This window comes from Trachinotus anak, unplaced genomic scaffold (genome assembly GCF_046630095.1).
Source record: "Trachinotus anak isolate AG129_WGS33_773 ecotype Australia unplaced genomic scaffold, CSIRO_AGI_Tana_v1 ptg000024l, whole genome shotgun sequence".
Classification (NCBI taxonomy): Eukaryota; Metazoa; Chordata; class Actinopteri; order Carangiformes; family Carangidae; genus Trachinotus; species Trachinotus anak.
The window spans coordinates 1522663-1546577 of record NW_027273875.1 but is presented as its reverse complement, the minus strand read 5'-3'; the positions used below and the strand labels follow the sequence as shown (position 1 = coordinate 1546577).

Sequence of the window (23915 nt, the reverse complement as noted above, 5' to 3'; positions counted from 1 at the left end):
TTGACTCCATTAATGTTGCCCTTCAACTTTTCCCAAGTGGCATGTTTGCAGTTCTAAAGTAAACAGAAGGAGAGTATAGCTGGGGCATGAGAGCAGCCAACCACAGCCGTCTTTTCGCCAAAAGCTCTAAATGAGCAGCAGTGAATCATGAGATCTGCAAGGTTATATGATGCTATATTCCACAAGGAGCGCTCTCTGACAGTATGTGTTTACTCACACGTGTATGTGTTAACAGCTTCAGGGGCAAGAGACATAAAGGCATACTTGCACAAAGGTCAGCACTGATAAATCTAAATTAGATTTATACATTGTTGGACTTAGATTTACAGCTTGTGCGATGTCATGTGAACAATCACAACGTTTTCGAGAGCTAGCTGCGCTAAACACCGCACTCGTTGGTTATTCTTGCAGAAAGAAAAAGACAAACAAAAAACAAAGGCAAAAATGGAAGTTGTGAAAAGGATTATGCAGAAATCTCAGATTTTGCAGGGTCACTGAATGCACCAACAAGCACAGTTTTCATAACAATCCCAGTTGGCAACTGCCTTACAAGACAATTATGCAACCTCACAAAAACATTAAAGCAGTTATTTCTTTACTGCAATGAATTACTCATCCGGGGTATGTTTCAATTGTTTCCACGCTCTCTCTCATAGCACACAGAGATGAAAGGGTGACTCTTTTGCTACAGAACCAAAAGACCTAATTTATGAACCCACTGATCCCCCCCCAAAAAAAAGGTTTTGGTCCCTTACCTTCTCCTCGGCATCTGTGTGCTGGTCCACAGTGCTCAGGGCGTTCTGCACCCTGGCCAGCCGAGCGGACAGGCACAGCAGCAGGCTGACCACCCTCTCCAGGTCTCCTATGAACAGGTTGTACCTCTCCAGCTCCACGGGCAGACAGCGCTCACGGACCAGCACCTCCAGTGCCTCCCCGCGGGCCACGTTCTCCTGAATTTCTACCTGGAGGGCACCATGTGTCTCTTCCAGTGAACGCAGACGTTCCTCGAGATGAGACACTAACAGATGCTGTGCATTTAAGCGGAGAAGAGAAATGTGTGAGAGAGTTTTGGGCAATGATGCTACAAAATAATGATAAGCAGAAAGAAATCTGCGGAAAAACATAAAAAAAGGCAAATCTATTAAAATAATTTATTTCTCATTTACTGTTATAGGACCATGGATACGAAAAGTATACTGTAATAACACTAGGTTTGTCAGTTAGGGGGTTGGGGTGGGGGGGCTGGAAGGGGGTTGGGGTAGGGTTTGCTGAGCCAAACATTTAACAAGTGGGAGACAGTGATAAGAGGCAGACAGTACATCACGTGATAAGAGAGACACAGCTGTCTCTGCTTGAAATGGGTCCACTTAAGTCCAAATAGCATCTAAATGGTATCAATATGAAATCACCACCTAGTTTGTGTTTTAAAAAGAAAAATACAGGGAGCCCACAGTTCAAAGTTTGTAGTTAAATATTCTGTTTGTCCTGCTGTTCTGTTTGGTTTGTCAAGATATTTTAGAGACAATTTTAGTTATAGCAGTTGTCTCATTAATGAAGCTACACACTAGTCTCATTTTATTTTGTTATTGTATCTTTTTAATTGCTTATTTCTGTTCTGATTGTGAAATAAAGCTTCCACTTGGTAAAGGATTTAATTGTTGAAAGGATTAAGATACACACATTACATTACAAACCAAGTATTATTTTGGATAAATGAATAACTACCTTCTTGTGAGTGATGTCAGTTCCGCTCTGCATGTCTGTATCCTGAGGTTTAAGGCTGTCAGGAGCAGGAAGACAAGGAGAAGACTCAGCCCCTTCAACCGCTTCAGCACTAGAAGAAGAAAGGTGTGTTTAGGTCAGGATAACTTCCTGCACCCTGCTGATATGACCAATAATTGCAGTCATCACAATACAGAACAGACGTGCCTAAATGTAATTCATGTATCGGCTGTGCACTCTGAGCAAGACCCCAGTGTTATCTGATTATTACAAAACACTGACATGCATTTGCACATGCGCTATGTATCTGAGGTATGCTTACACTGGCAGAAATCTGAGTGCATGTTCAGCAGCAAGCAGATAGCCAGGTGTGTCTGTGCATGTGATGCAACAAAAGGTAACACAGCACTGGTGGAGCTCAGTTCTTCGGCCATTAGAAACCAGTATCAAGTCTCCCAGAGAAACATTACACTAGGAATCCTAATGAACTGGGCTTTGCCTGCACCAGCACCATGTCAGCTCTACAGTAGTTTGAAAGGTGTGACTGGGATGGATTATTCTTTCCATCTATGCAGCTCTGTTGGGGATTTGGAAAACTAATAAAGCAAGTCTAGTGATCGTCTATGCCAATTTCCACTGTTTTACAGCTAATTTCTGAGAGGAAGTCATATGCATCATTTCAGACTAAGTTTTCTCAGGAGTCTTCTCTCACTCAGGCAGTAAAATGCTCTCAATAGACCACTAAACATTTATGTATGATAGCCACAGCTGGTGTAATGTTCCAGGACATTAACATTTACCTTTCTGCAGCTCCTCTCTGCTCCTGTTTCTTCTTGTAGTGCTCCTCCATCAGCAGCGTGTCCTCTGACAGCAGCTGCTCCATCAGCATCAGCGCCGTCTTACGACTGGCCAGCGGGTAGAGCACTCTGGCCAGTGATTGGTCGGCCTTGACCACTGCTTTCACGAGCTCCTCCCACTGAGGTCTATCAACGGGCCCCTCCAGGCTCTCCATCTCCCCCTCTGGTGCTCCCCTCTCCTCAATCTCCTGGTTTTCTCCCAACTTCTCATCTTCCGTGTCTGGATTTTTCTCCTCTTCCACCCGCTGAGTGACGTCCGTGTCAGTGACGGAGGCACAGGCAGACACAGAGGTCCCGCTTGTCTCCGTTTGAGGAGCTGAGCAGGTGGACTCGTCATCAAAAACGCTGTCTGTCAGCAGTGGATTCTGGACGTCCTCTTTGATCTCTTCTTCTGGAGGGAGAATCCACAGCGATGGATCTGTGGTGACGCCGCAGCTCAGAGACACTTCGTGGTTTGAATCAGGTGGTAGGGTAACACTGCTTGGTTCATCCACTGACTGCTCTCTCTCCGATCCAGAAGTCCTGACTCTACAGGAAGTTAAACAAATTACGATTAAGAATCACACCAGGGCAAAATCATATTTGCAGAATCACACCTACTGGAGTTTGTTTTAGTCAAGTGAGCTGCTTGAAGGCTGATACATTCAAATAATGATGAGTCAACGAGTTTCTGCCTGCATTGATAGTCTAATCTTACCTGAAGCAAGGCCTGTTTTCACAAGGAAGCTTTGTCTGGGCAGGGTTGGATGATTTGATCTCCCTCTCACTGGTCTCTAGACCTGTGGGGGAAGGTGGGTTAGATGTCTCACTGGGCGGTCTGCTGGACCTGAGCTCATCTGTGACAGGGCCGTGAGATCCAGAGGGAACCCTGGCCCGGGAAGAGGAGCATGAGGCTGGGGAGGTGGATCTACTCGAGTTCCTTGTTCCTTCTGTTGCATCCTCCCTTGGTTCTGAGTTCTGCTTCAACTGGGGCTTTTTCTGGGTTTGGTTTTGTATCTGTCCCTGAGAGTTCTTCTGACCAACAATCTCTGCTTCTTTCCCCGCTTCCTCCCTTAGATATTGTTTTTTACTCGATCTTTCCTGTCCCTGGGCTTCTTTGACTTTGGCAATGAATGAGACACTCCTCTTGTCTCTTTCCAGTCCTCCTGGTCCAGTCGAATGTCTCCACAGTTGATCCAGCTGCTCAGAGCTTTTACTCATTGCTGATAGTCTTGTTAATTTTAAAGTCCCAAGCTCTTCCATGGACTTCCCCCTCTGTGCAACCACACGGACACGCTGCTGGCCCTCAGAGACTGGTTTTACCACAGAATCCTCAGTGGCATTTTTCTGCGGACTGAAATTGATATTCAGTGTCAAATCAGTAAAATGCGATGCAATTCACATGAACTATGATTACTTTAGAACCGTCACATTTGTCATATTTTTATACATGTATTCTTAAAGGCAAAAAAATGTATCATGAAGGATCTAGGAAAATTTTATTCAAGAAGTAGGCCAACTCCTTAAAAATGGTTCAGTCGGTGATCATAGTGCATGCAAAAATCTCTCAAAAGGAATGCTGGTTTGCTGGAGCAGGTTGGTGTTGACTTTGCAGAGCCACAGTGAATCAAGTTGAGATTTACAGCCTGTGCCACAGTGCACACATCACTGGCCTAATACTCTCCTGACCTAAAACCTATAATAATGTCCCAATTCGTCTGCAGTGCTGGTACATACCTGCAGGTTTCCATAGAATTAACTGGGAGTGGATCCTCCTCATAGTCGTGTGCCTGCTGACCAAGAAGAACAGAAAGGTTTTTGAGTTCAATAGCAGAGGATGTAAAGTGAGTGTGAAATACTACAGTAACAGCCAGATATGGGTCAAAATATTTTTAGTTTTCTTAAAAATTTTTTTACAAAGTTGCTAGCTTCTACAAGGGAGGAGGTTTTCTACACATGGCGATGCCAGTTACACTGGATCAATTAATTTCATGTATTTGTGATAGAAAGCTTATCTGACCCTGACTTGAAATAAATCCCAGATCAGTGTGATTTATGATAAATGAAAAGGTTAAAGCTAAGGTTTTCTACCAGCATCTACCAATGTTAAGGGTTAGGGGTATCTTGAAATGGCTCACCTGAAGTGCATGTGGTGTGGATGTTGATCTGTTCCTGAAGAAACTAGGAGGTACTGGCTGGTCCAAGAGACTCTCCACTGAGGCAGACTTCCCCTGAGATGGACCTTGGCTCTCCCTCAGTCTGGGCTGACTTGACTGGCCAGTGTATTGGCCTGAACAAGACTGTGCTGAGAAGAACTGTGCATACCTGTTTCGTGAAAATTAAAACAGAATACTTAAAAATGTCTTGATTTGATCCATACGAGAAAAAACAGTATTAAAAGCAATTTCCCACTCGCTGTCTTCTGTTTCTTACCTGATGGAGCTGGTGGAGGAATCAAGGATGCGGCCTGCAGAGTGGGGTCTATTGAGCTTCTTCTTTGTATTTTTGCTTTCATGGTTTCCTGATAGAGGCCTGGGACCCCAGTCAAATGGTTTCTCTCCCAGAGAGTGCCTTTGTCTGGGTGGTGGTGGTAACTGAGCTGCTGGTTGCTGTGGCTCAGCCACTTTCTGGCCCGTCTTACGCTCCATGTACTCCACCAGGGCCTTGTGTTGCAGATGTTTTAGGCTTGTCTTTGAGGCACCAGAAGCTGAGAGGGCCCGACCTCTTGTCTCAAACATCTTCTTCCGTGCTGCAACCAGTCCCTGCTCTCCTTGCTGCTCACGTTCCTCTCCTTCACATTCAGCTGCAAACAGATTCTCACTTTCGTTGCCAAAGGAGCGACAAGCAGAGTGGTGGGGGGTACTGCCAAGGAGGTTGAGTTTCTCTGGTTCAGAGTAGCACATCTTCTTCTGCTCTGGAGTCAGTCGCTTCCTGCCTCCGATGCGTGCCACCTGGGGCTGAGCCACATTTGCTGTTCTCCTGTTTTCCTTCTCAGTCTCTTGGTCCATCTCCTTGAGATTCTCTTTGACTTCTTCCTTTATGCTCCCCCTCTCTGTCTCCTCAGAGGTCACAGATGGAGTGAGTGTGTCTGTGGAAGTCTCAGAGTCCTGCGATGGGGAGAAAGCATGAATCACTGTAGGCCTCAGCTCAGGTTTTTGCCTCATACGATGTGGCCATGACAGCTGCAGGTCCTTCCTTTTAAATGAAGTCTCCCTCAGGACTTTGGACTGGGCATCCTTCAGCTTCTCTTTGTAGTACTTTTTAAATGAGTCATCCAGAGTGTTACAGGCGTCTCCTCTGTCGTTCTTGCTCATGTTTCCTTGTGGAGGTCTCTCATTGTCATTTACTGCCACGTCTCTATGACTTGTTTTATTCAGGATTGCTTCCTTGCCTTTCATACTGAAATCAGCATCCTTTTTGGGTTGTAAGGCTGCCCTGTTAGCCCCAGTGAGGTGATAGAGAAGCGGGGTCGTTTCTTTGTTTATCCTTTCGCTGGCTACATCCCCCAAAGGCTGCCGTTTCCCTCTCTTTGCCTGCTCCTCTCTCTTGTTGCGGTTGGGCTGTTCATTGCTTATTAGTGAGGTGACCTCCTTCGTTTGCGTTGGTGAATGTGGCAGGCAGTTTCTGTCAGGTCCACAGTAGAATATTGGGTTGTTGGCAGAGTGGCGGCCGATCTCTCGACTCTGGATCATGTCGATTTCTTCTAAGGTGTCCAAGCTTCGGGAGGACTGCATCGAGATGAGGGACGGTCTGTGATTCTCCTGATCCTGACTCCTGGAGGACAGGTCTTTGCCCTGGGACAAAGAAATGAAAACCTCACTCTCATCTGGAATCGTACCACTGGAGAAGCGAGAACTCTCTTGGAGAGGTCTGAACAAATTATCCATTGTGCTGTGGCTTCTTTCTTTTTCTCTTATCTGGTGCTTCTCCAACACAGTGGAGCTCTCACTCCCAGTCTCTGACCCACACACAGATGCAGAATATGTCCTCATACCGGAGTCAGACAGCTTACACACTCCTGTGACAAAGTAGAACTGACCCTTATGTTGGATGCTGCTGTTGATAAAACTCTGACCAGTATTCCAGGGGCTGGCAGCTCGTGTCGCCTCTGTCCCAAGCCAGTCATGAGCTGAGTGTGCCCTTTTGCGCTGATTCTCAAAATGGCTACTGCTACCATTGGGCTTGTTGTGATGGTCTCCATTACATCCACCGCTGGTTGAGACGTGCCTGGGTTTCAGGTGCTCAGAATGGCTTGTGCCTCGGGGAGGCGATCGGTTGAGGACGTTTGTTGATTTCGGCTGCTCAGAGGCAGCTTTGTTATCCATGATGAAAAGGTGTTCTGGGTTTGGCAGCACCCTGGTCTGATCATGAGGCTGGAGCTGAGGGCGGTAGGTTGGTGGTTGCTGGACCAGTGGCGGCTGCTGTTGAGAGCCCCTCCAAACTGAATACACTGGGTCATTATTGAAGATGGAGTTGCCTGTATCTGGATTGGCCTTCTCAGGGCTTCGGGCAGTCAGACCATGGTGCTGTGAATGGAGTCGATTGTAGGGCCTGGGCTGTTGTTGCGGCTGTGGCTGCTGGGGTTGAAACTCAGTACCGTGGTGATGGACCCTGCTATTCTCCAAATTTTTTGTGGCTATGAAACTATCCAGACGTGCTGGGACTGGAGGAGGGTGGACAGGAGGGTAAGCACTTTGGGATGGAGCCCTCAAAGGCGCCTCTTGTTTAGAGAGTGCATTGTTGTTGGTTTGGAAACTGTCATTGCCATTGTGGTTGTGGTAGTTTACATTGGTGCTGGTATTGTTGCGATAGTGCTGAGAGATAGCTTCCACAGAGCGATAGAGCTGGTCCATGGTCTTTGAATCAGACTGCAGAACTTGGGTGGGATGGTAAATGGACTTTACATACTTAAGATCAGCATAGTGGCTGAAGGAGCTGGACTGTAGGTCGTCTGGGAGGAAAGGAGAAGGGTAGTCTGGGGCTGTGGACCCGCCAGAGAAGGAGCTGTAAGCAGAGTCTCCTTTGCCGTGTTGGTGGTGGGCAAGCTGGTCGACAATGCTGCTGTTGGACTTGGCTGGGGAGAGCCGACTGACAGGCAGGCTCAGAGGATGCAGGTCGACGTTGCTCATTCTCTCAAAGTGGAAGTTGTAGGAATCCATTTAGGATGGGGGCAGATGGCAGGAGGGGAAGGGCAGGGTTTGTAAAAGTGTTGTGCGTGTATGTGCACTGATGCATGTGTCTGCCTTGTGGGTGAAACTGGGGAAATTACCACCAACACATTTGCACCAGGTTGTCCGTCACGCTTGTCACTAATTAGGTCATTTTCCTGCGTCCTTTTTGTTTACTCAAATCCTCATGAGGTGGTCTGCTCAGTAGCTCCTGAGAGAGAAAACACAAACACAGCACAGAGCAGTTATCAGCCTGAAGTCTCCACTCAGGACTCACACTACAGCCATACATCTGGGACAAGTGACTGCACAAGAGTGAAACAGTTTAACAAAATATGTAAGTTCAAACAACAATAAAAAAAAAAAAATCTGTGAATGACCGATACTCAATATACCACATGGCTTTGTATAGTCTTCACAAACATCCTGATAAATATCTGTTTTGACTACTTTGCAAGAGTACGACAATTTAACACAAACACCTATGTTTGTGTTAAATTGTCAGCTTGGCATATCCGCTCGGTTAATGACAGGGTGGTTTCTGTTGAAACACTATTAAGGTGCCAGAAAGCAATAAGTCAACTGTGAAAAATCTTTGCCCGGCATTTCTAGGTCAAATTCCTCTCGTGAGAAGTTTAGCTCCATTTGTTTTAAGATGTAAAAACAAATCATGTACCCCTTCACTGAAAAAAAAAATGTTCATTTTTCCTTTTCTCAAGGAGAGAACTCAGAGTAGCAGGTGAAAAAAGCCAACAGAGCACAGATGCTGGTACATGGCAGCACTGCAGGAAAATCCTTAAACTCTACTTATTAAGATTTGAAATGTATTTTATGCTTTATTCATTTTACTTTATCGCTTACATAACTTCACATATTTTTTTTTTTACCACACTTTGTAATTAAAAGCCAAAGAATTTACAGTTTTAAGGCTGTAACCGAATAAGTTAGAGCAATATAATGTGTGACAAGGTTGGTCATTTAAAAGGAATGAAGACAAGGCATTTTAAGTATAGTTGGCAGTACAGCAATAAATACTTGTGTCTGGTTTAAAGGTCATTACGTCCTAAAATCAAAGCTAAGATCATCATGTGAGCAAGATATAAGGTTTAATGTCATTTCTTTGCTTCGTGACGGACACGGTTTACTGCAGCTCGGTTTTGTGGGTCAGTACAGTTAACCACCTGCTGAAGGAGTCTGTTTGCCGTTTTGCATCAACGAGGCCCCTAATTAAGGGCCTTGAGGTTGGTGGTGCACGTTGCAGCGCACTATGAAAAAATGCCAGGAATTCCATATGGATCAACAGAAATATGTGAAGATTAGTCATGTGACGCCATTAGTCACTGCTGTGTTTTACGGCACTGTGGCCTTTTCCCCCTTTATTCTTGGGACATTGAAGCATCTGCTTTATCTATTTTTCTCTCCTTTATTATTACCTAAAATGTAACCACTTTCACTTAACTACACAAGTGTTCCTTCTGTTGTAAAACCAGTTTATTTCACAGCTGAGACACAGTCGAGCAAAATAAACCCAAAAAATATTTGCAAATGCCACATGATCAATAATCTTTGGGCTTTTCAAACTGAAAAAATTTAGACTAGGATAAATCTTTTCATGACGAGAAACCAATGTACCTCAATCCTGATCTATGGCAGGTTTCTTCATATGAACTATAGCAGACTCCTTAAAATAGTTTCCTTATTCACTGCTATACAGCAAATTTAATAACCTGCAGGTACTAAATTCCTCCAGTCCAGTAAAGCTTGTCAACCTTCTGTCATTATCAGTTATCAAGAAAGTTCAAGTCATCCTCAATAGGCTTGTCCCTGCAAGTTAATGCTAGGTTTACTGTGGACTCTAATGACAGATCAAATAGCTCCTCTCTCCCTTGACCTACATGCCTTTTGTTGACTTTATCATCAAGTTGAAGTTACATACCTGTCATGCATTCAAAAAGGTCAAAATTGCCAATAAAACAAAGACAAGTCAACCAGATCATCAGCTGACACCGCAGTATGAAAATTGGGCCACGACATTGTTGGGAAGTGCAACAAATGTTGGTTCCACTATGCTTCTTTTCTTTTAAGGGTTTTACCAACCAAAAAGCATTTTCAACCAACAAATAGAAAAGTCCTGCAGTGAATAGGTAGTTAGTAGATTATAGTGACCACAGCAAACTCTCTTAAACTTAATTTCAATGAGCAAAATTTTCTCAGTATTGCCAAGTTTGTTGGCCGAGCTGAAAAACCTGAATCAAAGATGATCCTTGGTGGTCGTTTTGCATACAGACAAAACCCACCTCCCAAGAGCCTTTCAAACTACAGTATTAAGGGGGATTCCATGTGTTTATGAAGGGCCTTCTGATCTATGGTGTGTCCCTCTGTGTGTGTGTGTGTGTGTGGTATCCAGCCCTCCTCTTCCCTCTGCGAACAGAGAGAGGCTCCCAAACAGGGGAGCGCTCAAGTGGAAGTGATGGAGGGGACAAGCAGTGACAAAATGTACAGAGAGGAGAGATGGAGGGAGGGAGAGTGAGGCAGAGGGTGACCGGCCCAGACAAATACCCTCACACGCAAACCACAACAACAAGAGACAAGAGAGCTGAACAATGACAGCAGGAAGGCTGAACATAAAGTTGGAAGGATTGGATCAACAGTCACAACAGCAAGGCAGACTGGGAACTACTTAGTGATCAGCTACTCGCAGACTGGTTTGCATGAAAGGTTGTAAACTTTAACAAAAAGAGAAAAGAAAAAATCCAAGAAAAAAAAAACTAGAGAAACTCACCCAAACTTTGAGGCTAAGTCGTTGACTTTCCTAACTTCCATCTGAGAAAGAAATCATTTCCTAGTATTCAACTTAAATAAGGATTAGCCAAATCATTTCCGTCTCTGTTTCTCATTCAGAACATCTTTCTTCCTCTGAAGAGGGACCAGACCAAGTAACCAAGAGAGCCAGATATTAGAGGGAAGACTTCTAGCGAGTCTCTTCTCCCCCCACCGAGACCCGAGGCTGCCTAGCGGGAGCCAGTGATTGGCCAGCCTATGACGTCCGGCTCTCCGATGCACAATGAGCGCAGCGGAGGGAATATTTCACTGCCGCAGATAGCTGCTAGTGCTGCCGGCCGTCTGAACAACAGAGAGAGAAGGGAGGCAAAAAAAAAAGAAAAAGAAAAGAGGCCTCGCATTCCTGGCTGGCTTCAAAGACGGAGCAGAGCCCGGGCGCCATTCATTCCCAAGGCCCTGAGCCCGGCACATGGAGACTAGCCAAGGCAGGAGGGAGAGCGGAGGAGGGGAGGGGGTAGCAGTGGTTGGATGGGTGACCTCCCAGCCTCCACCCCAAAAAAAAAAAAAAAAGCGACAAAGACCAACTATCCCCCACCATCACCCTCATTTTCCCCTTTCTCTCTTATTTCTAACACCTATTAGTCTGCACTATTCTTTAAGATCTCTATTAATGACCTGACAGTTAGGAAGAAGTTAAACAGCTAATCATTAACAGAAATTACTGCTGCAGTAAGACCGGTATGAGAGTGTGTCATGAAAATAAAAGCATCTGTTTGCTATAAATGAATGAACAGTTATAATAAGTTGTTATAATATATAATAACATAAGTTATAATGAGAATGAAACTTAATAGACAGGTGAGGTTAACTACATCACGAATGCCATCAAACCCAATATTAAATTCACACCAGTTAGCCATGCCATAAACCATAATTAACATTTAAACACACTATTTAAGATTGATTTATCTATTGCATGGGTCAAACCAATTCTTAATGGCACCATCAGCTTTCAAAACTCCTGCGCGATTGTCTATTGTCAGACAAAGACCCTCCTCTGCTTTCTCTATTGTTTTCTATCGTGGCTGGCAGCCCTGGTGCTCAGCTTTGCAGAGTTTTTCTTACTGTTTGCGCAGAGTCAGACAGCGGAGCAAAGAGCTGCTTCCAGGCTGTTACTGACTCCATTTGACAACAACAGAACTTTTCTTTGTCATGGACAGATGCTTGTGGAGCTGAGAGGAGGAGAGAAGTGTTTTAACCACAGAGTGACATTAATGTGCAGTTTCAGCTTTGATATTATGTTCAAGGTGCAAAACTAAAGAAAATCTAAGCAGAAAATCTTGATATAAAGTCACCAACTACAGCCAGAGAGTTGTATTATAGACTAGACCTTATCTGCTTTGTTCAGTCTGACACTAGCTTAATGTCTGTGTCAATATTAAGCTGAATACACACTGGGCACTTGAATTTGTTTCTTGTCTGACTGATGCCTGAATGCTGTGGTGGAATTTAGGATCTGAACCATAAAATTTTAGCTTTAAAATCATTTCCACACGTGACTGAACGAGAACTCCACGACAAGGGTCAATACTGAATAGAAACATGTAAACAAGGATAAGCCCATGACTTTCACCTTCTGCCTGGCAACGGAGCTAAAGACTCTATGGCGGTGGCAGGAGGAGAGGGTAAGCTGTAAGAACCACAAGAATTTAAAGAGCATATATTTAAAAAAAATATATATATATAACGTGGTCAGGAAATGAGTCAGGCAAGGACGCAGCTTCTTAAAGAGGATTGTATTTATTAAAGAGTGAACACAGGGTGAGTCTGATGGAGAGAGGGAGGAATGAAAGACGGGAGGGGGTGTTAAATTCTTTCAGTTTTTTTTTTTTTTTTGTCTTTCAGTGGTGATTATGTGTTCCCACATGACCTTCACCATGCAGCCATGAGACTGGACCACCAGGCGTCTGAGAAGCAGAAGGCAGACGTAGATAGATAAAGAACGAGAGACAGAGACAGGAAGGGCGGGACGACAAAAAGATGACACAGCATCACATCTACAAAAAGGTAAAATGAGAGAGAGAGAGAGAGAGAGAGGAAGAAAGACAGCGGACAATTTGAGGAGTTGTAGTTGCTGATGCCATGGTAGCCAGACAACCAACTAGCAAACCAAAACCTGCAATCTTGTTAGCCCTGCTGGCCCTGCTACATCTGCGGATGATGATGATGGTGGTTCAATGGACCTCCGGACCTCTGACTGTGGAGTTGAATGGATTGGTTGTGTCCTCAAAAAGCTACTGTTGCTCTCAATCAGAAGCTTTCACATGAGAAACAAAACTTTAAACCTGTGTAATTAAAAATGAATGATAATCGCTACGTGCCATTGACTGTGGCAGCAGGGTCACAAAGAAGATTTGACACTGGTCTGTAAAGTCGGGCCGGTCTTGATTTTTGTTCTCACATTAGTCTAATGCAAGTTAGACAGTTTCACAAAAATAAACAGTGACTCATTTTAAGGAAGCCACCTGACCCGCAGGCTATCTAAGAAATAAGAGCCATGTTTCCATGGCAACAACTAATGACACCTGCTCAACAGCAATTAATGAAAAGAGCACAGCATGTGTCATAACTTGTGGTTCGCCAACATTGTTGTGGGCTGAACAAAGAGAAAGCGGCCATCCTAAACCTGACTGATGAGTTAGCAGACGTACTGAAACTGGAAGCTGGATTACTGGTTTGGTTTATTGATGAGCCTAAATGGAGCCATCGTTGACAACATAATTATCAAGGCAAGAGGAATAAGTATTTCTTTTATCTGATCCTGGTCTCATTCAATAAAAATGAATTCTTGGGGTGGTGCTGTCATAACCAGCATAACAACGCGTAAGAAAAACAAGCTGTTCTTTGGATCTATGCAGACACTATTACCCATAACTCTTACTGTGTTAGGAGATACTTTAACTGGAACAAAAAAATGTGCAATCATGGCAAACAGACAGGATAATGATTTAACTGAAAGAGAAGCAGACCAGACACTCATAGAGCAAAGCTTTGACTAAAAGCAAAGCTACATACGTACAGTGCATCTCATTCTAGGGGCACCACTCTTGCTTGCAATATTAATGATTTAAGACACTTGCTGGATTGGAATAAAATAGTTCCACTGACCTTTTGGTGCTTGAAGGCCTTCATCAGAGCATGAACAATGATATTCTTCACTAAGTCACAGGGCACAGTTCACATATTGCTTGAGCCTCCATTACCCACCACTGAGGTGCCCTTAACTCCCAAGTACACTGAAGAGACTTAATACAAGACACTAGAAACTTTTACCTGGTGTTTTCACATCAGAAATCGTTTTAAATCTGTGAGCAGAGAAGCGGATGAAGGAGGTATCACAGCAGCCCAAATGCTCGGCTGTGACTTCACTTCTGGGCTCAAGTCTCCCACAGGACCTGAAAGACATCATTCCCATTGTCTCCGATCAAACAGAAACAAAGAGGAAGCTGTTTTTGAAAAGGTGGAAGTGGCCCTGTGTTGAGAACTGACAGAGAAAAGCATCTAATAGCGGGAAAGGGAAAGCCGTGTTGCCATGCAGTACTATCACAGACGTCTGCGGAGTAATCCCTCCTGCATGTGTGTGTCAAACAGAAAAAGACGGAGAGATTTAACTTCGCAGGAGAAGGACACTGTGGCTGCGTGTTGCTGGGCAGTGCTCACATCAGTGTCTGAAATCTCTAGTTGACCAAGACAAGCTGTCACACTCAAATAAGCTCAGCATTCCTGCACTGATCTGGCCTACATACTTCACTTTTAACATTTAGTCTGCTTGATTTAATGTTGATGTTTTGGCCAAAACCTGCACTCACCTGAAGAAACTTACATGTTTTCACTACTAAATTAAATGCGTGTGTGCAATTGTAACTACAACACTGCTTCTCCTGTCTTTGCACATAACAGCCCTGCTATCTGCACAGTAGTGGCTTTTAGTTAAACAATTAATGGTTACATAATGACACACACCCACAAACACAAAATGTAGCAAGGTCAATAAGAAAATATTAATAACATTCTCCACTACAAAAAAAAAAAAAACAGTGAGGCATTCTGCATCCTTCCTGGTCAACCATTAACCAGGAACTGGTTAACCAGGACATGCTGGTGGCAGCATTAGGTTTAAAAATGAACACAGGCCTCTGTGAATGATAAACTTCCTAGTACCGTCAAGTGGCTTCTGAGAAGACAATTACTTCTGTATTAGGGCCCCCCAGGGGGCCGCAATATGATCTAGTCATGGTGACTTTAACTGGATACTGTAGGAATTTCTCCGTACTAGAATAGCACAAGGCTGCAGGCCTTTTTGTGTGTAGGTGTGCTTACATGTGTGTGTTTCGTCTAAAAATGGGCTGTGAAAATTCATCACTGCTGCAGCATATTGTTTTACACTCTTTGATATGTGTAGTAAAATCTCAGCACATACCAACCGAGGTCACAATCAGATGTGGAATTATAATAAAAGGGCAATGAGACAACTGGGAACCAAACTAAAAGCATATTTTTTTTATACATGAAATAAAAAAATAATGTGTCTTGTACTATGCCAGTACCTTTCAGAAGAAACCCACATGTGTAGAAGTCAACAAACTATTCTTGATGCAAGGTGGTAACTACTGATGTCAGCACAGAGATGACCCAGGCCCAAGACAACCCCGACCTCAGGGCTCGAGGATTATGTGTTACACTGGATCAAAACAGTGACAGCATCTTACAGGGCTCTACAGAGCAGGAGATTACCTTATTTAGAGCAAATGTGTGATACCACAAACAACAGGGGATCCGCAGTGACAAAAGAGGGCCAGGGCGAGGAATGCATGAAAGGAGAAAAACACAGAAAGTGAGAAAGAAGAGACCCGGACCGGCAGGAAGCTGTGGACAAATACCACAGGGAAAAAAAACACACACAAACACACACACACACACACACACACACACACACACACAATAACAAATGACCCACTTCCTGTTCAAAGGTGGGAAAAGTCTTAGTGACTTCATCATAATGGAAAATGCTCTCCTTTAAGAAAAAAAAACATCTATTGTTCTTGGCTCCCTAGTGAATCCTATAGCTCAGCACTGCTCTCTCAACAGTCCCTGAAGACACACTGTCAGCAGTCGGAGCAGGACAGATCATATGGAGCTCAGTTTGGTCTTCACCTGGCATTCATCCCTTTGCTCCAAATGCTGATTAAACAGCAAGTCTGGTTTATCCATTAAATATAGTTTTACAGTGTCTACTGGAAACCTGCAGTAGAATCTCATCAACCAGAACCTGTGTAGACATGAATTCAGACTTCTATTGTCCACCTTGTACCAAAGCGCACAGTGGCACTTCATCATCTTCCCTACGCAGTCTGTGTCAGCTCCTGCCTATAGCTGTCTCTGCCCTGCAGGGCTGCACCAACCATCTCTGTCCTGTTATATAATGACCACAGACACACAACAGATGCAGGAATTCACCCATGGTGGCCCCTGAGCTGGCACTGCGACAGCCATGACACACTGCGTGACTTCACTATGAGGTTTATCACCGAGGTTGCCACAGAGACACTGACTTTACAGTACACGTATTGTTCTTGTGATATAATCAATCATTACTAAACTCACCCTAGCTTCTATCTTAAGAGTGAATTGTCTGTATTTTCTTAATTATCTGACCCAATGAATTGAGCAAACAGAAACAATGCTACAGATGCTCATATCAAATAAAACATTGGTTAGAAGGTATACCACATGTGGATGAATGCCGTTAAAAAAAACAATGAGTACTACAACCATTAATGAGAACACATAATCCGGAACACTTGTGAGTTTGTGTTTCTAAAAGTGTCAGTCCGACAAGAAATAAAACTAAGCAAACAGACATCAGAGAACAATGACATCTTTGTGCAAGCCGCTACACATTTGCCCACTCCCAAGTATTTATTGCATTACTCTAGGAATGCATTAATGCTGGTAAAATCCAACGCAAAAGCTGTAAGTGGACTTATGACACCTTATACAGAGTGGTGTGGCATAAAGGCCATATGATATGGCCTGGTTCTTTGTCGTGCATGAAGTGACTGTTGTTCTTCTGTTCTTGCTTGCCATGGTAATAATTAATTTTATAGAAAAGAAGTTAATAAGCATCAACTTTAAGAGTATTAATGTAGTTTTGTTAGGTGTGTTTTAAGAAACAGACAATTTGTATAGCTTATATACTTTGATATAATATGTTCTATTTTACTGTGTTTCAACAATCTAGGATAGTCAATTCATATGATATTTAGTAATTAAACATGGTCAGTTATATTTATGGTGTACCCACCCTCTACTTCAATACTGATACCGAGATAGTGCAATGACAGTTACCACAACATTAATTTTGTTTTTACCGTTCACCACAGTGCAGGGGAAAAGGTACATGTTTAGTCATGCTAGAAGTAGGTCAATGTTTTAATTTATTAGGGGTAGGAATTACAGAGTAACACGATAACAATCGAATCACGATACAGCGATTCTGCGATACTTAACACATTGCAAGATAATCACCTACGATCCATCACGATATCTGTGTAAAAAGAAAAAATAAGAAAGAAAAATACCCCTAAAAAAGCTGAAATCCTGTATCTATTTTTTTTATTGTATTGTGGTGTCAGCTTCACAGAATTTGATACCTGAGATGAATCACTGTACAACAAAATGCATAGAATCTTAGCTTAGTGCCTGTTTAACACACACACACACACACAGTGCAACTTGTCCATGTCCACATGTGCCAATCACTCCAATGTAAAATAGCCACAATGTATTTAAAATAAATTAATGCAAAAATACACATTTCAAAAAAATAATAAACACACTGCAAAATATTTTAAAAAGTAGACATTCGGTGCTTACCAAACTTGCAGACTGTAGTCTCAGTGTCCTTCCAGCTATAATTCAAATGAGAGAAAAACGCCCAGTGCGAAGGTGTTTTTGTGTGTATCTGTGTGGATTTATGTTCAGTCTCATTAGCGGCAGACTGCTGATCGACCTACTGCTCGTTTTTGAAGCCTGCGCGCGTTTATGCCCAGGTGCGTTTCAGTGTGGGAGTGAAAGATCTGCTCTCTCAATCGGAGGAAATAGAGTCTGGCTGTTGCCACAGCACTGCTTATCTAAAGTGTATGAGTGTGAGTTTGTGTGCAGGACAGCATCTCAGGTCTGCCTGGTCTATTAGTGTGTGCGTGTGTGTGTGTGGAGTGTTAATGTCGTGTGGTCTTCATTGATTTTGTTTGCTGCAGGAGTATTGTAAAAGCCTAAACTCTTCATCTAGTGCATCACCAGGGCAACGTTTTAACTGTCATAAACTCATAAAAGCTAAACTAAAATGATGACCACTTTAAAAATTATACCTACTAAGGATTGTCAATGTGAGCATGTTAGCATGATGTTAGCTGATGTCAGTATTTAGCTCAGACCACCACTGCATGGCTGTGACTGAAGACATTGCATTTACAACCTGTCCATAACCACTTTTGCTAATTTAACAGTGGATGGCTCAAAAGGCTTGCACATAGTCTCTTAATTAAAGTCAATCGTGCAATCACTGTCTGCTGCCTCAATATAGCAAGGCACCAACAATTCAGTGCCTGACAACACCTCATTTTAAGACCAACACGCCCATGGGTGCTCAGATGAGCACAAGTGTTTTTGCTATTTAAACAATGTGGGTGCTGGAAAGGAAAATGACAACTGCATCAATCTGAAACTGGCAAAGACATCTAGATTTTGCTTTGCGCTGGGTATAACAAAGGGCCCTTAGTTTAAAGTGTTTGGGTGGTTTTCTGGTCATTTGATCCTCCAGGAAGAAGTGAGAGTGACAGAAAGTGAGAATTACAGTAGTGTTTGTCTGCAGGCAGTTTCAACAAGTAAGAATATAAAAACCACACAGTAAAACAACCTACTGTCTGTGCTGGGTAAGCATGGTGACAATAGTTATCAGCAGGCCAAACACCTGACTCTTTATGGCACAATGGCACTCTGACCTGAGAGATTGGCTGGTTTAGGTGCTTGGCAGAGGCACATGGAAAGGAATGTGTTTGATAAGCAGCTAGGACAGGAACAGCAGGTAAAGCAAACAGGTTGTTATAGTCAGTACACAGCCCTTCAGTTTGACGGCTTACATCTGAATATGCAAATCTTATTTAAAATTTTCAGCTACTTACTTAAACCTATGTTTATCTAACACATCCACACCTCGGGCCACAGAGAGTATTCAGTTGTCAGTTGGGCGAGTAGTTATGATGCTCTTTTTTTTTATTATTATATATATATTATTTTTCCAGGCATTTTTTTTGCCTGTATTACAACCACAGTGAGAGAGAGAGAGACAGGAAAGTTGGGGAGAGGGGGCAGATGACATGCAGACTCGAATATATATTGTTATTTGTTCTCAAAATGTCACTGAGCTCTGTTCCACACAGCTCTATTCCAGTACCTCTTACATAACTGACAGTCATCTGTGCAATGATCTCAACAGTCATCTATTACCCTGTGCAGACGGCAGGTGAATACACCTGATAAGAGGATAGTCGGCAGGACACTTCCTGGTATAAACGACTGTGCATACAGAACATCAGAGGGATATAAACCTGTGGGGTTACATGTAATAAAGCAACAGGGTGACTTGTTGCAGTTTAAAAAGGAAAGTTACTATTTTCCACAAGTATGGCTGCAAATAACGATTTTCATTACATGTTCATTTGCTTCTTATCTTCTTAAAACGATGAATCATTTAGTTTTTCAGAGTCCAAGATGCTGTCTTTAAATGTCTTTTTCTCCATCTGATTGACAATCCAAAAACCCAAAGATATTCGCTTTACTATCATAGAAAAGCCGACAAAAAGTCCTGTTTGAGAACCTGAGGCCCTTGATTAATTGCTTATTGAAATAATTGGCAATACATTTCCCGTTGATCACCTAATCCATTTATCTACTTAACATTTGAGCTCTATAAGCATATTTGGTTAGAAACAAGCTCAAAGGTATCAGAAGATCCCGTCAGTGTCAGAGCAAATCACTCTTTTTCATTCAAATGTTTTGGACAGAGCTCTATTTTGTTTTGCCTTTTAAATGTTCACGCCACGTAAAGACAGGAAAACCAGGCCGGGATGTGATTATTTCATGTCATGAAGCTTTGTTAGATGTTAAGGACACAGCTTTAGTTTCAATACCCATTACATAATGACATTAGATATGTAATCCTGACTGGAATATGTGCCAGGTTAATAACATGCCAAGGGTAATTTTCGCAAATACGCCTAAGCATCAATCATGAACGCATGATTTGCCAATAAGTGTTTAGCAACAGCACAGAATGACATGAGTGAGTACACCTTAGATTTAGTTGTTCTGACTCCACCAGGCCTTCTTCAGACAATCATTTCACCCACATAGCTGCAGCAGCTAACAGCTGGAGGTAGTTTGGCTATAGCCTCGGGGTTATTCAGATATTGCACGCCAGCTTCTTTCATGGGAAAACACAGAACTTTATCCCTATCCTTCTGCCGTCCACACAAATCCTAAGCCTCCACATCAACACACTATCCTATTCACTTTAGAACACTCAGACTACATAATTAGAACTGGGTGTTTCCCCCTCCTGTAATCGTTCGACCTCCTGGAGTGGCTAAAGTCAGGTTACAGTACGAAATGACCTGCGGAGCTGCAAGACAGCAGCATTCCTCGTCTGGCCTTATTGCTCCCTTTGGCCCATCTAATAAGAGGCAATTACAGCCAGTGAATGGACAGTTGTAGACCACAGAAGGTAAGTTGTGTCCACATTATGCAGCAGTTTTGAAGGGAAAAAAAACACACACACACACACTCAAACCTCCAACAGGTAAGCACTTATAATGTTAAGGTCACAGCGGTTTTCGACCTCCATTCATTTTACTGACGAACGAGCTGTAAAAGCCCTTGACACGCACAGTGGTCCCCCACAGGTGAGTGCTCAGTCTGCCTGATTAGACCTCTTGTCAGGACTCTGTGGATGTTTAGACACTGTGCTTCTGTTGCACCTTTATCATTCTGATTGGTATGCTGAGTTTTGAGCTTGTGTAATTCCCGCTAACACCCAATTTAACTTACTAACCGGAGTAACTGAAAACACCTGTGTCGCTGTGAAGGGCCGTTAAATCAAAATACGACTTAGCAAAGCCCATTTTAAGCCAAACATAAAGTTTAAGGGTGGAGTGAATTTCAGTCATGCGTGCTTCCCTGTGGGTGGACCGGTAGAATAACACATCATCTGCTTGCCCTAATTTAAATGAATACCTCTCTACAGGGTGCAGCATACACACAAACATACATAGTGACTGACATCAGAGGAAAAGGCTTACTTGCAGCAGGAGTCATTCCCATATGGAGCTCCTGCTGTTACATGGGCACGTCGGTGACATAATGTCTGGTGAGGAAGCAGACAGCAGAAAACAAAGAGAAATATGAGGATAAAAAGAAAAAAGGTGTGAGAAAAGTGGGTCACTCTCCACTATCTAATACGGCATGATGAAAGCGAACAGATATGCCTCTAATCTCTCCTTTTATACCTGCCAGGATGTGTTAAGACGCATGAAAAGGGCAGTCCAGATACACGATACGCTGCCCTGTAGAGCAGCAGCAGCAGGACAACAAGGAAACATTTGCTCAGTGTTGCACCAGAGATCTGAAATGCAAACTAACCTGCCAGGCAGACAGAGACACTGACCCCAACATGGCTGCCGTAGAAGACAACATCAGACCTGAGCCAAGCAATATTTTTGAGATTATTTATCTACTTGAGGAGGGCGTGCTTGGCCAGTTTGGTCTGTTAAACAAAACTGCAAATGTCAGGTGAAATTAAGCAAATTAAAACATTCTCCGCATTTTTGTTTTTGCACAATTACCCAGGCAGACTGAGCAGATTAACCCAAGTGGAAGTGATGATCCATAATTAAGCAGATGAACACAAGGATTTCTTGTGGGTAACATTTGTCTGGCGTGCAGAATGTTTCTTTCTCGTATTGCTACTCCCCCCAATCCAGTAATTTACTGCCCTTGATAACCTAAGTTCAAATCCCACTCAGTCTCCTTCTCCTCTATTAACACTTCTGTTTCCCACTCATTTCTCAGCCACAGACTAATATTAAAACTCTGAGCTTTTCTAAAGAGGAAAATGTGTTTCGGGATTCAACACTATTTCCACTTTGCTAACTGGAAGTCTGAATGAAATATTTGATGGAAATATTTACTTTGCAAGTTGCTTGTGATACATCACAGAAGAATACACAAAAAAATGACTTACTGTTTTCACAGCATCACAGTTACTGATCAGAGATCACTTTAAGTCCGTCTCTGTTGCTAAACAAGCTTGTGCTTTTTTCATATAGACTGTGAAACACCAGGGAAATTAGGACAGATGTTGATGAAGTTTTTAAATTAAACTAATTGGTCCAGGCCTTGTGAGGTAAAATTTGATATGGAAAGAGCCCAGTAGCCTACAAAAAAAAACAGCTGGCTGATCACATCTCTCAAAGTGTCTGATTTCACCACAGCTGGCACCAACATCTGCACTGAACAGGACTTTGTTAGATCTAGTTTTATTTATTGACTGAATTTGGTTCCAAGCTTGAGACAGACTTGGTTCAGGTTTTAATGCATTACACTTTTAATTACCAGAAAAAAAAACATCACCACCACAGAATCTTAATGACTCAAATGATTTCTGGTCAGATGCTATTACTGAACAAACATGTATTGCAACAGAGCCTTTGTATGGCCCATCATAATTATAAAAAGTCTTAATTGGGCTCAATAAAAACAAAGGGAAAGTTTGACAAGAGCCAAACATCTGGCAAACCATTAATCCACCTCCTCTCTCCTGTTTCTCACTCTCAATCTCCGTGTCGAGACTACTGAGGAATTTTTTCTGTAAAATAAACCTAGAATAAATATGATTTACTGTATGGCTTAGTGCTAGAAATGCAAAACTGCAGCTTAAAGTAGTTTAAAGTGCAAAGATCTCAGCTTTCAACATGTTCCTCAATGGATTTTCCATACCCAGACACTGTACCAACCACTGCTACATCTTTGACCTTTCAGCCATTAAAGCACTGACAGCTTTTGACATTTCATTAATCTGTTCCAGGTGGATACCGAGTTAGCATTTAGCTAGTTTTGTCATTCCTCAGGCCATTATGAAGCAGATAATCAATGCTAGACAACCAACTGTTTTTCCATGAACAGGCTCATACGTCTCTAAATGGAGTAATCCTCTAATCCTCTAAGTTTGCTTTATGGTGCAGAGCTATATAATCAAAATAGTGTAACAATGAAAAAGAAAATTATCATTTTATCTGGAATACAGTAGTTCTTTGTTAGCTTGCAGCTCAATTAGAACATGGATTGTGTTTTTTGCATTCATCCCACCTCCATCTGGGTAATGTTAATGACTTTACACATGCCAGAGCTCTACTGAAAGAACAAATGAGGGTCTGATGTGCTGATAATTACAGAGTCCCACCTACACCTCAAGCTATAGAATACAAGATGTAGATGATCTCCCATTGTACTGACGCCTCTGCCGAGACAAAACAGTCAGTGTTACCTCTTAATTGTCCTGCTTTTGAAACATACAGAGTAACCTAACAGCACTGATCATCACGCCCAGGAGTCAAGAGATTTCTAATCTCCATTGTGTTTCCCAGCACCGACTCTGCCACCGTGGTTAATTTTGGGGAGCTGATCACAATGGGCTCTTTTTACAGCAGGCAGTGCAGGTTTCCTACTTCAGTGCAAAGGAGGAGGGGTGGGGGTCAGAGGAGGAGGAGGGGTGGTGGTGGTTGAGGTGGTAAGGCTGTAAAACAAATCACACAGAGATTAAACTTCACCAGAAAACAGTGCAGCACACTGGACTGGACTTTGTAACCCGGGAGAGAAAAATGTAGTGTAGTAGTCAGATGTGGTGCTGCCTGAGGAAGCCTTGGTGGGATTACTGAGGGGGGACCATTACTCTTTCTGATTACTGATAAAATACACTCTTGTGTTCAAGTTGGTATTTTTTCCACTATTATTAAATTAATTCTACACTGTGATATTATACATGACTGTCGTTTTACATTTTTGTGGCTTTTTGGCTTGTTCTAGTAAATTGGTAGAATAATGGTTGCAAAGGCCCAATTGTAATAAATCAGACTACATGTTAAATTGCATTATTTGCAGACAATATCTAAAATAAATGTGTCTTGAAATTACTTAGGGCAGCAACTAACAATTATTTTTATCATTGATTAATCTGCAGATTATTTTTTCTATTAATTGTTAGTTTATTAAATGTCAAATAAGGAAAAAAAAA

General features: G+C 42.7%; 1 protein-coding gene across 6 annotated transcripts in view; it reads right to left on the bottom strand.

The window, feature by feature from the left end:
- The window catches only part of shroom1 (shroom family member 1), a 34171-nt gene that overhangs the window by 3672 nt on the left and 6584 nt on the right, over positions 1 to 23915 (bottom strand). Inside the window, exons 2-9 of one of the 6 annotated variants that reach the window (XM_071460636.1) lie at positions 20926 to 20990; positions 4992 to 7937; positions 4697 to 4883; positions 4296 to 4351; positions 3277 to 3912; positions 2523 to 3107; positions 1726 to 1834; positions 756 to 1028 (exon numbers count right to left, since the gene is read on the bottom strand). In XM_071460636.1, coding sequence (XP_071316737.1) covers positions 756 to 1028; positions 1726 to 1834; positions 2523 to 3107; positions 3277 to 3912; positions 4296 to 4351; positions 4697 to 4883; positions 4992 to 7717 — 4572 coding nt within the window. In that variant the 5' untranslated portion in view covers positions 7718 to 7937; positions 20926 to 20990. Of the gene's footprint in view, positions 1 to 755; positions 1029 to 1725; positions 1835 to 2522; positions 3108 to 3276; positions 3913 to 4295; positions 4352 to 4696; positions 4884 to 4991; positions 7938 to 10508; positions 10814 to 13675; positions 14525 to 17443; positions 18046 to 20925; positions 20991 to 23915 lie in introns of those variants that run through there. The other 5 variants (XM_071460639.1, XM_071460637.1, XM_071460635.1 and 2 more) reach the window with 5 other exon arrangements.